The following is a 12,000-nucleotide window of genomic DNA, read 5'->3' as shown; positions in this document are numbered from 1 at the left end:
ATATATATATATATATATATAATTTTTTTTTTTTTTTTACTGTGATTCTTCTTCATTTTTACACACTCAACAGCTTGCTGTTTTTCTAAAATGCATCCTCGTGCTACATGCTAACTGTGGTCCCTTTACAATTTCAACTGCATTATAAAGTAATGTCATTAATAATAATAATAATAATAATAATAATAATCAGCACATGACATGGTTAATTAATACCTAATTATACTGTACGTCCATTAGGAGGTTGATTTGGTTTAAACTCATGCTTTTATTATAATAGAGTTTAACCCAGTATATTAAAACTTACAAATAATCAATTGCTTTACTGTAAAACTCATACAGAGGTTTGTCATTTTAAGATGCCTCAATTTGCCTTTTTGTGTATTTTTTATTTTTTTTTCCAGTGCTAATATCCCACTGATGAGGGTTGTCCAGTCGGTGAGGCAAACGACTCGACGATCCAGCACAGCAATTAAGGAAGGATGGATGGTTCACTACAGCAACAAGGACACTCTGGTACATATCCCGTAATTCCAATACGAAGGTCTGAAATCCAAATCTAAAGGACTTCTACTGGGAAAGAAAATTAACTTGAAGGTTCAAATCAATTCATTACAGGAATAAATTGGATTTTCTTTGCATACTTTCCATAAATTACAGCAGAAACGTTGCTTCTGCTTTCTGTTGAGTAGCTTTTCTCCCAGCAGTTTTGACCTCGATCGCTTGGTTTCAGCCTTTATTGCGTCTTCTTTGTTTGTTTTTTTTTCCTCCCATATTTTAATGTGCCTGTGTGCTTTTGGGAGTGTATTGGACGGAAATTGAAGACGGAGTCGACTCTTTCTGTCGACGCCGAAGCACTCAGCAAATATGTGGTGAATTCAGTCTGAAATTGGATTTGCTACCCGGTCTTTCTACTGATGTGCAGTAGCTACATTTGACCTTTAGAGAAATGTATTTATCTCTGTAGTCTTTTAGACTGTTCCCTCTCTGGCTGCACTTACACTCTTTCCCTTTTCTTTCCCTTGCATCCTGTAGCTTATCTGTTGTGTTATCTTATGTGACCACTTCAGATCTGAAGTGATGCTTTTTCATGCAACTCTTCCTCACTTGCTGTCCTTTTACCCATTGTGTTCCTCAGTGTTGTGTCTTACCTCTCCAACCCTAATCCCTGACAGAGAAAGAGGCACTACTGGCGTCTGGACTGCAAGTGCATCATCTTGTTCCAGAACAACACCTCCAACAAATACTACAAGGTACGCTTTGCTGATTCTAGACCTGTGCATATGAATTGCACACTTTCTGTTTTCCTCACCATTGCATTGCATGTCACTGCAGGAGATCCCCCTCTCTGAGATTCTGGAGGTGCGTCCTGCTACTGACTTCACTCTAGTCCCACAAGGCACCAACCCTCACTGCTTTGAGCTCGTCACCGGCACCATGTGCTACTTTGTTGGGGAGGACCCCAACACCCTTCCCTCACTGTCCACCAGCAACCCCCATTCCCTTCCCCAGACGCCTCCGTCCCCCAGCATGGTGCAGCCCAACAGTGGCATTGGGCGGGAGGTGGCAAACGCCTGGGAGTGCGCCATTCGCCAGGCGCTCATGCCAGTCATCTTTCAGGATGCCCCGCCGGCTGAGGGGCATACGCCGCACAGTAAGTTTAAGGACATAAAAATAAAAAAGAGCTTAAATAAAGCACGCTAAGATGTTTCTTTGGAAACGTAGCTTGAACATTTGTCTGCATGTGGTAGTGCAGACAAATGTTCCAGTGGTTTTGAGGGACTATTCAGGAAATATGTTGTGTGCCATACCCAACCTGTGGATGTTGTTTCAGGACAAGCCTCTATCAGCATTTCTGTCTCCAACAGCCAAATCCAAGAGAATGTGGTATGACTTTTCACTCAGTTTTCTTTGCTCCATGTTTTTATTTATTTATTTTTTTTCCACCAAACAGCATTTTCACTTGGAGAAATCCTTTTCTATCTTGCAGGATATTGGCACAGTGTACCAGATTTTTGCTGACGAAGTGCTTGGATCTGGTCAGTTTGGTGTAGTTTATGGAGGTACGTGAACATACGCAGTCACAGTGACAAAGTTATAGGTTGCTGTATCATGTGAAAAACACCTATATGTACATATGTTTAACACAAAACAAGACAAACAAATGTAATGTCGGTACTTGCGTTTAAGAAGAAACAAATAAAAAAAAAGACAGAAAAATAAACAATACTGGACTGATGATTTTACTCAGGCCCTAACAGAAGAACGTCTGCTTTTCAAACATTTTAAGTCTTACATGAATAATTTCAGGAAAGCACAGAAAGACGGGGAGAGACGTTGCTGTCAAAGTCATCGACAAGCTTCGATTTCCCACCAAACAGGAGAGCCAGCTGAGGAACGAGGTGGCAATCCTGCAAGTAAGAACACACACGTTATGCCATCTGCTCGATAACATGCCTTTAAGAACCTTATTTAAAGTCTTAAAACGACCCGAGAACTGGCATTTTGTCATAGGCATTCTAGTAATGAATATAGTCGATTTAGTAAAAGAATATTGAAAGGTAAACTGATTCTTGATACCTTTAGTGTTTGTTTTTTCATAAATTGCATTAATTGTTATCTGTATTTTTCTAATTTCTCCTATAAGTTTGCTTATTATTAATCATTCACCTACCAAGAGACATAAAGATAATAAAATAACTACAGACTATCGAACAGTTTTATGCCAGACATTTTGACGAACACAAAACAACCTTTAACATGAAAGTGTGTGTTGCAAACAGAAAGTCATTTAAATCAGTATCTGAATCAGAGGATAAGGCTTTACATTAAAGTACAGGAAACTATTAATAATATAAACAAAAGCATGGAGCCAAATGTTGTAATAATGGAGGTGACCAGCAGAGGGCACTGTGTGTTGAAGCTGGAGAATGCCCACAGTGTGTTGAGCAATAAAGACGAAGCACTAGCCAACTTAATGACGTCAATCTTTTACACACTGAAAACATTTGACTCGTACTCCTACACTGTAACCCGTTCAATAACTTGAAATATTATGACAAAGTCCATTTATTTAAACTTTATCGCAAAGTAAAGCACATGATGTAGCTTAATGACACACAGATTGATGTTTGAAAGCCTTTATTCCTGTTGATTATGATGGTTTTCCGCTTACAGTTAAAGAAAACAGGATGTTTAAGATTAGAAAATTTCATCAGACCAATAAAAAACATTTTAATGCAGAAATGTAGCCTTTCTGAAAAGTATGTTTAATACCTGCTTAAAGGTTGTCAATACTAATAATGCTAATAAGGTACTTTTAATCTGACAAATGAGCCTCACATTTCAATTTATTGATTGTGACTGTATAGTTGCACTGAGCAAGATATGAAGTGTGAATAACTAAAAATGTACAGAGATTAGTTTATGTTTATACTCTGTGCGGTTATAGTTTTAGAGCTAAATCTGTTTTCCACTCTATTAATCCTCTGTTAAATCTGTTTTCCACTGCTAGTTGGTGTTGGTGTAAATGTCAGCTCTCTTGTGAAAGACATTGTGAAATATTTCTTTGGTTAGGCAGCGAGGGTTGTAGATGTTATCTGGGGACAGTAGAAGGATGACGTGTTTCAGAACACATCTGTTGATTTGTGGATTTCAATTGCAGATTATTTGAGCAGCACCAGTCTGTCATGACTAGAACCTGAGTTAGTTATTTGTTTTCACTGCGATCGGCCTAAAACACAGTGATGTCATAAGCAAATTTTAGGATGAAGTTTCCAGAACAGGTGGGAGTACCCTCATGGTGTATAGATAAAATAAAGTAGTAGGCTTAGCACACGGCCCTGAGGAGCGTCATGGCTCAGTGTGTAGAATGAGGAGGAACTGGTCAAAGGTTTTACCTCTTATTAAGGAGGTGATGGGCAAGGAGCAGCACAGAGTCTGGGATGACGGTGTTGAAGTCGATGCTTTGGCTGATAAATCATATTCTCACATATCTCCCCTTGTGATCCAGGCGAGAGGGTTGGACCTTTAGGGTAATCAATAAAGCTTTCTTGGTTGGCATGAAAGTGGCCCAACTTGAAAGGTAGACCAGCCTTTTGAAATACTTCACTGAGACTTGAATTAGCAAAGAAGATGCAGCACTTCTTTTGTTTAACAGTTCATTTGGTTCAGGTGTAAACATATGCATATATATATTCTTTTAACCAGCAGGTGGCGGTAGATTCACTATTTACAGACCAGAGTTGACCAACTCAATAGTAAATTTGCTTTAGACAAAACAAATTAGGCAGGTATTAAACATACTTTTAATTAATTCCACTTTTCTGTGCTTCTGAAATTGGTTCGATGTAATATTCTAATCCTACATATGATGTTTTGATTAGCTTCAGGCTGAAAATCATTATAATTAACAGAACTAAAGTGTCAGCACGTGTGTAATTAATCTATATTATGATTAATTTACTCAGTGAATTACTTATGGAGGTAAAGGGAATTTTCAATTATATTCTAATTTATTGAACAGGTCTGTATAAACTAAGAACCCTTGAAAATGTTCTTCCTCGTCTTGTTTCACGTTATATTTCCTGTGGTTTATGGTTTCACACTGACATTGTGTCTGAATGTGCCTTCCTGTTTTTTGCATGCATGTGAAAGTCTGTTTTGTTTTTCTCTGTTACACACCTAAAGATGCATTCTTGCCATTTTAAACCCAACTTTATTGAAAAATGTTTTTCCACAGTTCTTCAATTCACTCACTTCAGTTTTTCCTCTCACTCTCCAAAGTTTTCAACACGTTTACGTTGCACACAACTTTTTTTCACCAAACTCTGTTTTCTGTCAACCAGAGCTTGCGACATCTGGGAATAGTGAACCTGGAGTGCATGTTTGAAACCCCAGAGAAAGTGTTTGTGGTGATGGAGAAGCTGCACGGCGACATGCTGGAGATGATCCTCTCCAGCGAGAAGGGAAGACTGCCGGAGAGGCTGACCAAGTTCCTCATCACACAGGTGTGTTTTTGTCTCTGGCAGAACAACAAATTGTAACTTAATGCTGTTTATGTTGCATGTCTGCTGTTTTACTATACTAGTATGGAGTACTGTAAAAAACTATTTGCCCCTTTTATAGATTTTTTTCTTTTCGGCTTTTTTTTTTTTTTTTTTTTAATCCTTTTTAAATTTTTTACATTGTCAAACTAATTCTGGTAACACTTTGTTTGAAGTGGTGTTCATAAGACTGACATGACCTGCTATGAACATGAAGGAGTCTTTATGAACGTTTATGACTGTTGTCACGAAGTGTCACTTGGCAAATAATGACACTTATGATGCAAAATTGATCATTTCAATGGACTTTTAATACATGTTTAATGCAACTTTGCTTTAAAAGTGTCATTATTTACCGTATGGCACTTCATGACAGCAGTCATAAACATTCATGAAAACTCATTCACGTTCATGACAGGCGTCATGTCAGTCAAATAAAGTCTTACCCATATTCTAATAAGATTTTGTTTTCACTCTTAATATGAGTGAAGATAGACTGTAGTTGTCAAATGATAAGTTCTTCAAGAGATAAAAGTAACTATAGTCAAATAATGTGGTAGTTGTGTGATGGTCAATGTTTTGCTTTGAGACCTGGATGACTTGCTTCAACTGGTGGAGCCAATACATTTAGTATTTACCAGAAAATCTTTAGGGAAATGCTCAGTTTTTGTTCTGCCACTTTCTGGCCATCTGAGCTGTGCAGCATGAAAATGACCAGCAGTACTCATGTCCAAACAAGCTGAGATGTTGCTGAGTTACAGCAACATACCTAAACAGCCATGTGAAACATTAATTGCCCGTCGTAAGGCTTGGTGCAACCAAGGACGGTCTCAGAACGTCTTATGTTTGGATAATTACTTTTTCGCATGCATTGTTTTGGATATTTCTGTTTTTCTCTTAATAAATGCAGTCAAAATTTGAAAAGACCTTCACATATTTACTCATTTTATGTTTTCTGATGTCATAATTTGTTAGATGATCTTTAGGTAAAAGGGGGGGGGGGAGCAAGAAGTGAAGAGTTTTGAGAAGCACACTTTTTGACATTTACATGTAGACAGCCTCATAAGTTATGAATATTGTATTAATAGTTTTCTTTGAGTCATTTACTGACTGTGTGGTCTGTGACATGCTTTTCTGTGTGTGATAAGATTCTTGCAGCTCTCAGACATCTCCACTTCAAGAATATTGTTCACTGTGATCTGAAACCTGAGAATGTGCTGCTCGCCTCAGCCGATCCGTTCCCGCAGGTACTCACACAAGCAGCAGGGCTTATCTGTACAGTTGAAACCAGATATTTGTGCACACTGAATAAAAAGACATACAGGATTTATGTCTCACTGTCTCAAGTTAAATCAGACCAAACTTTCCTTGTTTTAAGTTGGTTAAAAGAACCTTTTTTTGTAACTTCCTCTAATTTCAGCAGCTCACATCTATTTGGTCGCCGTCAGAAATAACGGTCTTTTAAACCGTATGACTTTGGTCAAACATTTTGGAGATCCTTCCACAAACCTTAACTAGCACGTTTGAGTTAATCGGGGTTAAGCCAGTGGGTGTATTTTAAGGCCGCGCCAGAAACACACTCCTTTCTTGTTTCACATGATGTTAAAGTCCAAACAAATCAGAAGAGAATTGTGCAGCTGCACAAGCCTGGTACTTCTTTAGGAACAATTTCCTACTGAGTGAAGGTGCTGCATTCGTGTGTTCAAACAAATGTACGCAAATATAGACGTGGTGGGAATCTCCAGTCATCACACTGCGCAGGCAGAAAACGTGTTGCGTGTCTCAGACATGAATATATGAATGTGCAAATCGGCTCCTGCTCAAAAGCCAAAGACCTTGTGAAGATGCTGTTGTAGCTGGTATAATACAGAGTCTTTATCAGACAGTGAAACATGTCCTGTAGCGACATGGGCTGAAAGGAAGAAACCTTTACTTCAAACAAAACATAAAAAGCCAGATTGCAGTTTGTAGATGCACACATGAACAAACATTTTCATTTTTGGAGACTTGTCCTATGGTCTGACGAAACTTAAAGTGGAACTGTTTTGCCGTAACAACCATCATTACGTTTGGAGGAAAAGCAGGGATGTTTGCACCATCTTAGCTTTGAAGCATTACGTCGTGGAGATGATTTCCTGGAGGAGGTCCACGTCCCAAAATAGACGCCTTCATGAGGAAAGAACATTATGTGGAAATGTTGAAGCAACATCTGAAGACATCAGCCAGGAAATAAAAGCTTGGCTGCAGGATTGATCTCCCAAAAGGATATTGACCATAAGCATACGGCTTAAGTGGCTGCAAAGTGGCTTAAGGACAACACAATCAGTGTTTTGATGTTGCCATCACAAACCCTGAAATATGGAGAAGTTGTGGGGAGATGAAAAGAAAGCATTTGAGAGACGGCGTACAAACCTGACTGAGTTTCACCGGTTCTGTCAGGAGGAATGGGCCAAAACTCCAGCAAACCTTACAGTGAGAAACGTGAGGAAAAAAATCCACAAGGTTTGACCCAAATCATACAGTTTAACCTACAAATATCCCTGGTACTAACCAAAGATCTTTCTACAAAGGTCTTTGTAATTTGAAGGAAGTTACAAAAAAATATGTCAAAAAAAAAGTTGCCAGTAAGTTTTCTAACATTTAGCAACAGAAGTAATTTTGGTAATTGTGACTGACCTAAAATGAGAGTTTTGACCAAACAGTGAGGAAAAAAAAAAAAGTGTGTCTTTCGTTTTAACTGTATATAACACACTAATTCACTCTTATTCTAAAAATCAACTGATTGGTGCAACTGATCATCTCCTCGCTGATTCCAGGTGAAGCTGTGCGACTTCGGTTTCGCACGCATCATCGGCGAGAAGTCTTTCCGTCGCTCCGTCGTCGGCACACCGGCCTACTTGGCCCCAGAGGTTCTGCTGAACCAGGGCTACAACCGCTCGCTGGACATGTGGTCGGTCGGCGTCATCATGTACGTCAGCCTGAGCGGCACGTTTCCCTTCAATGAGGACGAGGACATCAATGACCAGATTCAAAACGCGGCATTCATGTACCCGGTCAACCCCTGGAAAAAGATCTCCAAAGACGGTAAACGGGAAGGGGATTAATCAGCAGTGGGGTCAACTGATAAAAGTTTAACGTTTGTCTTTTTCAAAAACCACACACAGAGACTGTAGGTCAACCTTATTGGCATTTTAGACGATTATTAGTTGATTGATATTATTAGTATTATTAATCGCCAACTCTATGTGAGCTGTGCAAGGCATAAAGAAACTCAGACTTTTCTGGAACTCTCTGGTTATTACTTTTCGACACCTTGGTGCCTCTGACTTCTGTGGTTCTATTTCTGACAGTCAGGCTTTGTTTCCACACTTTAGTGGACACATGACATGAGGAAGTTTTAGATTTAAATGGTGCACAAGCAGTAAGAAGGCAGGAAATGACTGTGGTTCTCACAGATAGAACCTAGCATCTTTTCACCTCCCCCATGAAAGTGCTGCTCCAGGAAAACCACCAGAGACGGAGACATTTGTAACTGCAGACCTTTCTGGCTCCTGCAGAGGCAACAGTCACAGCTTTAGAAATTTAACCACCTAGCCTCAGCCTGTTTTTGTCTTTGTCACATACCTATAATATCCTAAATACCTGATCAACTGTGTCGTGTAAAAACTCTTAAGTTCGACTCCACAGCAAGTCGATATCTCTAAACGGTAAAATCAACAGAAATGTTAAACTAGGATTGCCAACTCTCCTTCTTCCGGTCTGAGACCGAAGCTTTCAATTTACGCTTTTGTTTAGATTGTCATTTGATTTGTTCAAGAACTAACACCTCTGACCTGAAAATGACTTCACAGCGGAGTTGAGTACCTTCCCACCTACAAGCTGGGAAACCCAATTTGCTAGTTGTGGCGCTCACTGCTGTTAGCAAAACAAGACTATGTATTCGTCTCCAATCCAAGGTTCACGCACTAAAGAATATGTTCACAAACAGAGGCTGTACAGTTCTATAAGTGCCAGGAACAAGCTGATAGAGAAATTACAACCGCATCGTTTACAATATTTTACATGTGCGGCAGCCATTTTGAATACAGAAATCAGAGACCTATGACTTTCCCAGTCCTAATTTCAACCTCAGTGAATGTTCTAGCTGTATTTCAAAAAGGAAATTCAGAAAATCCAACATCCCAGCACCAATAGAAGAAACAATAAAAGCTGAAGGTTTCACGCTCTGAGGCATAAAATCACATTCAACACTGGAACAAGAAAACAAACTTTACTCTGTTGCCATAGATAAGATTTTTTTTTTCTAAAGCAAAATGAACGTAAGGTTCAGCGGTCAGACAGAAACCTGCAGATCAAGCACGTCTTTTGTCTCTCTGCTGACTTTTTTTTTTTTTTTCCAGTTCTGGGATTCTCCTAAGTACAATGAAAGTTGCTATTGTTATTTGGTATCGCGATGAGTTTCATTTTAATAATCTTAATAAACGATCTCACTATTTTTGTGTTCCCAGCTACCGACTTGATCAACAACCTGCTGCAAGTCAAGATGAGGAAACGCTACAGTGTCGACAAAAGTTTGAGCCATTCCTATTTACAGGTAACTTAAAGAAACCATTCATCTGATCTCACACACACATTTCTGAGAGAAGTTGATAAAAGTAGAAGTTTTTTTGCTTTATCCAATTCTTCAAACGTTGGAGAACAAAAGCTTTTAAAATCATGAGATCTCCTAGTAATCTGTAAACTGTTAAATTATATTTTTCATATAAATCCAAAGGGTCTGCACCTAAAAAATTGGAAGTTCAAGGCTGATGTGTGTGCATAGTGGGAAAATAACCTGCTCTTATTTTGCAAGCTTGCTCAGTCGCCAAGGACTGCATAGTCTTCATTTTTATGTAGCAAAGGTTTAAAGATAAGAACCCAAGTGTAAGCAAAAAGAAAGAAATATTTTACATCGAAAGTTATAAATTAATCTGCATGTCAAAAATTGCGAAATAAATATTTGATCCACCTGAAGACTCACTGGAATCACACAGATAAAACACTAGTTGATTCTCTTTATCTCGGCTTGTTATGTGTGATAAGCAGATTATCTGCAAAATCAGTTTTACCCCCCAACCTTTCCACCAACAAAGTGTGAGGTCAACGAACTGTGAAAAGACGTTGGTACAATCTGCACCAGACTGGAGTGGGCTACATGGGCATTAGTAAGAAGATTTCTGATAAACCCACAGCTGTTGGAGCCATAATTTAGCAAAAAATGAAAAATAAAATGACCATCTGTTTTCCCTGGTCTGGAGTCCCATGTAAGATTTTGCGTCATAGCATGTGGATAACAACGAGAAAGGCCTAGAATGCTGCTTGGTCTCCATTATGACACTTTAATGCACTGCGCTATTTTTCTTATGTCTAACTATATATCATGCAACTGTCTATACACACGTAATAGGTCCAAATTTTGTCTTATTCCACAAAGGTTAAGTTAACCAAAAACACTTCTCTTTCCTAGGCAAGCCTGCAAAATAAGAACGTTATAATACATCATCACCTTTCTAAAATAACGCCCTAAAATAAGTCACTTTGAAAAGATCACCAGCTCAAAATGACTTCAGTGTTTTAGTAGGTGGACAGGAGAATGTAGGCGACATGATTATAATGTGTTCATTGTTAGTACAGGACAGCTCATTCATTCATTAATCTGTTTAGGTTAATCATAAGGTTAACACTGTCGTGTATGACAATGGTAATTTCAGTGTAATGTTTCTTGCCAAATAAAACCACACGTCCAACATAAACCGCTTATCTGATGGCGCATTCTAAACCTGGAAGGCCTTTCAGCCTCAGTCTCAACTCAAAAGCTCTCACTGAAACTGAATTTCTGTCCTCCTGCTCGTCTCCCGTTGTTTCAGGACTACCAGACGTGGCTGGATCTGCGGGAACTGGAGACCAAGCTTGGCGAGCGCTACATCACCCACGAGAGCGACGATAGCCGCTGGCAAATGTACGCCACGAAGCACAAACTGTCGTACCCGGCTAACTACGTACCACTTCCGCCTGCGTCAGCCTCCGATGACGACGATGGCGCGGAGGACTCGGACATGAAAGGCCTCACTGAGAGAGTCAGCATCCTCTGACCACAGAAACACCCCCCGTCCTCTTTTTTTTTTTTTTTTTTTTTTTTGAAGAAGAAGACAGCGCAGTCTACCTGGAGTGTGAGAAGACATAAACATTTGCAGAGAACATACGTTTCTATCGAGAACGTTGCTCTGCCGTTTGAACCTCGGAACCTGCTTTGTGTCGGCTTTACTCTGCACTAAATTCAATTTCTTTCTCTTCTAACCAGGAGTCCTCAGAACTGCTTATCGCTCACCTCTGCTGTTATTGGTTCCCTTTCATCCTTTGAATGTTTGTGGGGTGGGGGGGTTTAATCTGGAAGGCTACCCACTTCGATTTCAAATTATGTTTGATTCACCCAGCAAGGTTTTAGAGACTCTGAAAAAGTCACACTTAAACTGGTAAAATCTTGTTCCCTCGCTGCAATGTAGATCACAGCAAAGCAAGAAATGGCCTTGGACCACAAACTAAAGGCTTTTTTTCACCGCATAGTTAAATATAGATGAAGCGGCCTATAGTCTGATTAGAACTGCAGGAGATCCTAATGTGTGCCTTCAAAAAAGTGGCCTTAATATTCTCACCATGTCTTTTTAAGCGATGCTTTTTTACTCTAACAAAAGACTTTCTTTGCTGGTGATTACTCAACTGAACGCAGGGAAATCAAAGCCATTTTTACTCTCAAATGAATTCCCATAAATCCATGTCTTGCAGATGAAAAAGCCTTAGCAATTGGACGTATTGATCTATCAAGAATGTACTAACATAGCAAATTATAAATGACACTGTGAATTTGAAGGAAGTCTAAAAACTAAGCTGCTTTTTTTTTTTTTTTTTTTTTTTTTTT

The 12,000-nt window shown here is 39.2% G+C and overlaps 1 protein-coding gene across 2 annotated transcripts in view; it reads left to right on the top strand.

The window, feature by feature from the left end:
* The window catches only part of prkd2 (protein kinase D2), a 51,961-nt gene extending 40,698 nt beyond the window's left edge, over positions 1–11,263 (top strand). For both annotated transcript variants that reach the window (XM_015042900.1, XM_015042899.1), the window contains 11 exons: positions 405–516; positions 1,176–1,253; positions 1,336–1,654; positions 1,835–1,887; positions 1,991–2,063; positions 2,311–2,417; positions 4,848–5,009; positions 6,194–6,292; positions 7,862–8,129; positions 9,554–9,639; positions 10,952–11,263. In XM_015042900.1, the coding sequence (XP_014898386.1) occupies positions 405–516; positions 1,176–1,253; positions 1,336–1,654; positions 1,835–1,887; positions 1,991–2,063; positions 2,311–2,417; positions 4,848–5,009; positions 6,194–6,292; positions 7,862–8,129; positions 9,554–9,639; positions 10,952–11,176 (1,582 nt within the window). In that variant the 3' untranslated portion in view covers positions 11,177–11,263. The remainder of the gene's footprint in view (positions 1–404; positions 517–1,175; positions 1,254–1,335; positions 1,655–1,834; positions 1,888–1,990; positions 2,064–2,310; positions 2,418–4,847; positions 5,010–6,193; positions 6,293–7,861; positions 8,130–9,553; positions 9,640–10,951) is intronic.
* Positions 11,264–12,000: the final 737 nt, after the last annotated feature.

The sequence above is a fragment of the Poecilia latipinna genome, unplaced genomic scaffold, assembly GCF_001443285.1.
Source record: "Poecilia latipinna isolate Pla-1442-1.1 unplaced genomic scaffold, P_latipinna-1.0 Scaffold607, whole genome shotgun sequence".
NCBI lineage: Eukaryota > Metazoa > Chordata > Actinopteri > Cyprinodontiformes > Poeciliidae > Poecilia > Poecilia latipinna.
This window is presented reverse-complemented; position numbering and strand designations above follow the sequence as displayed.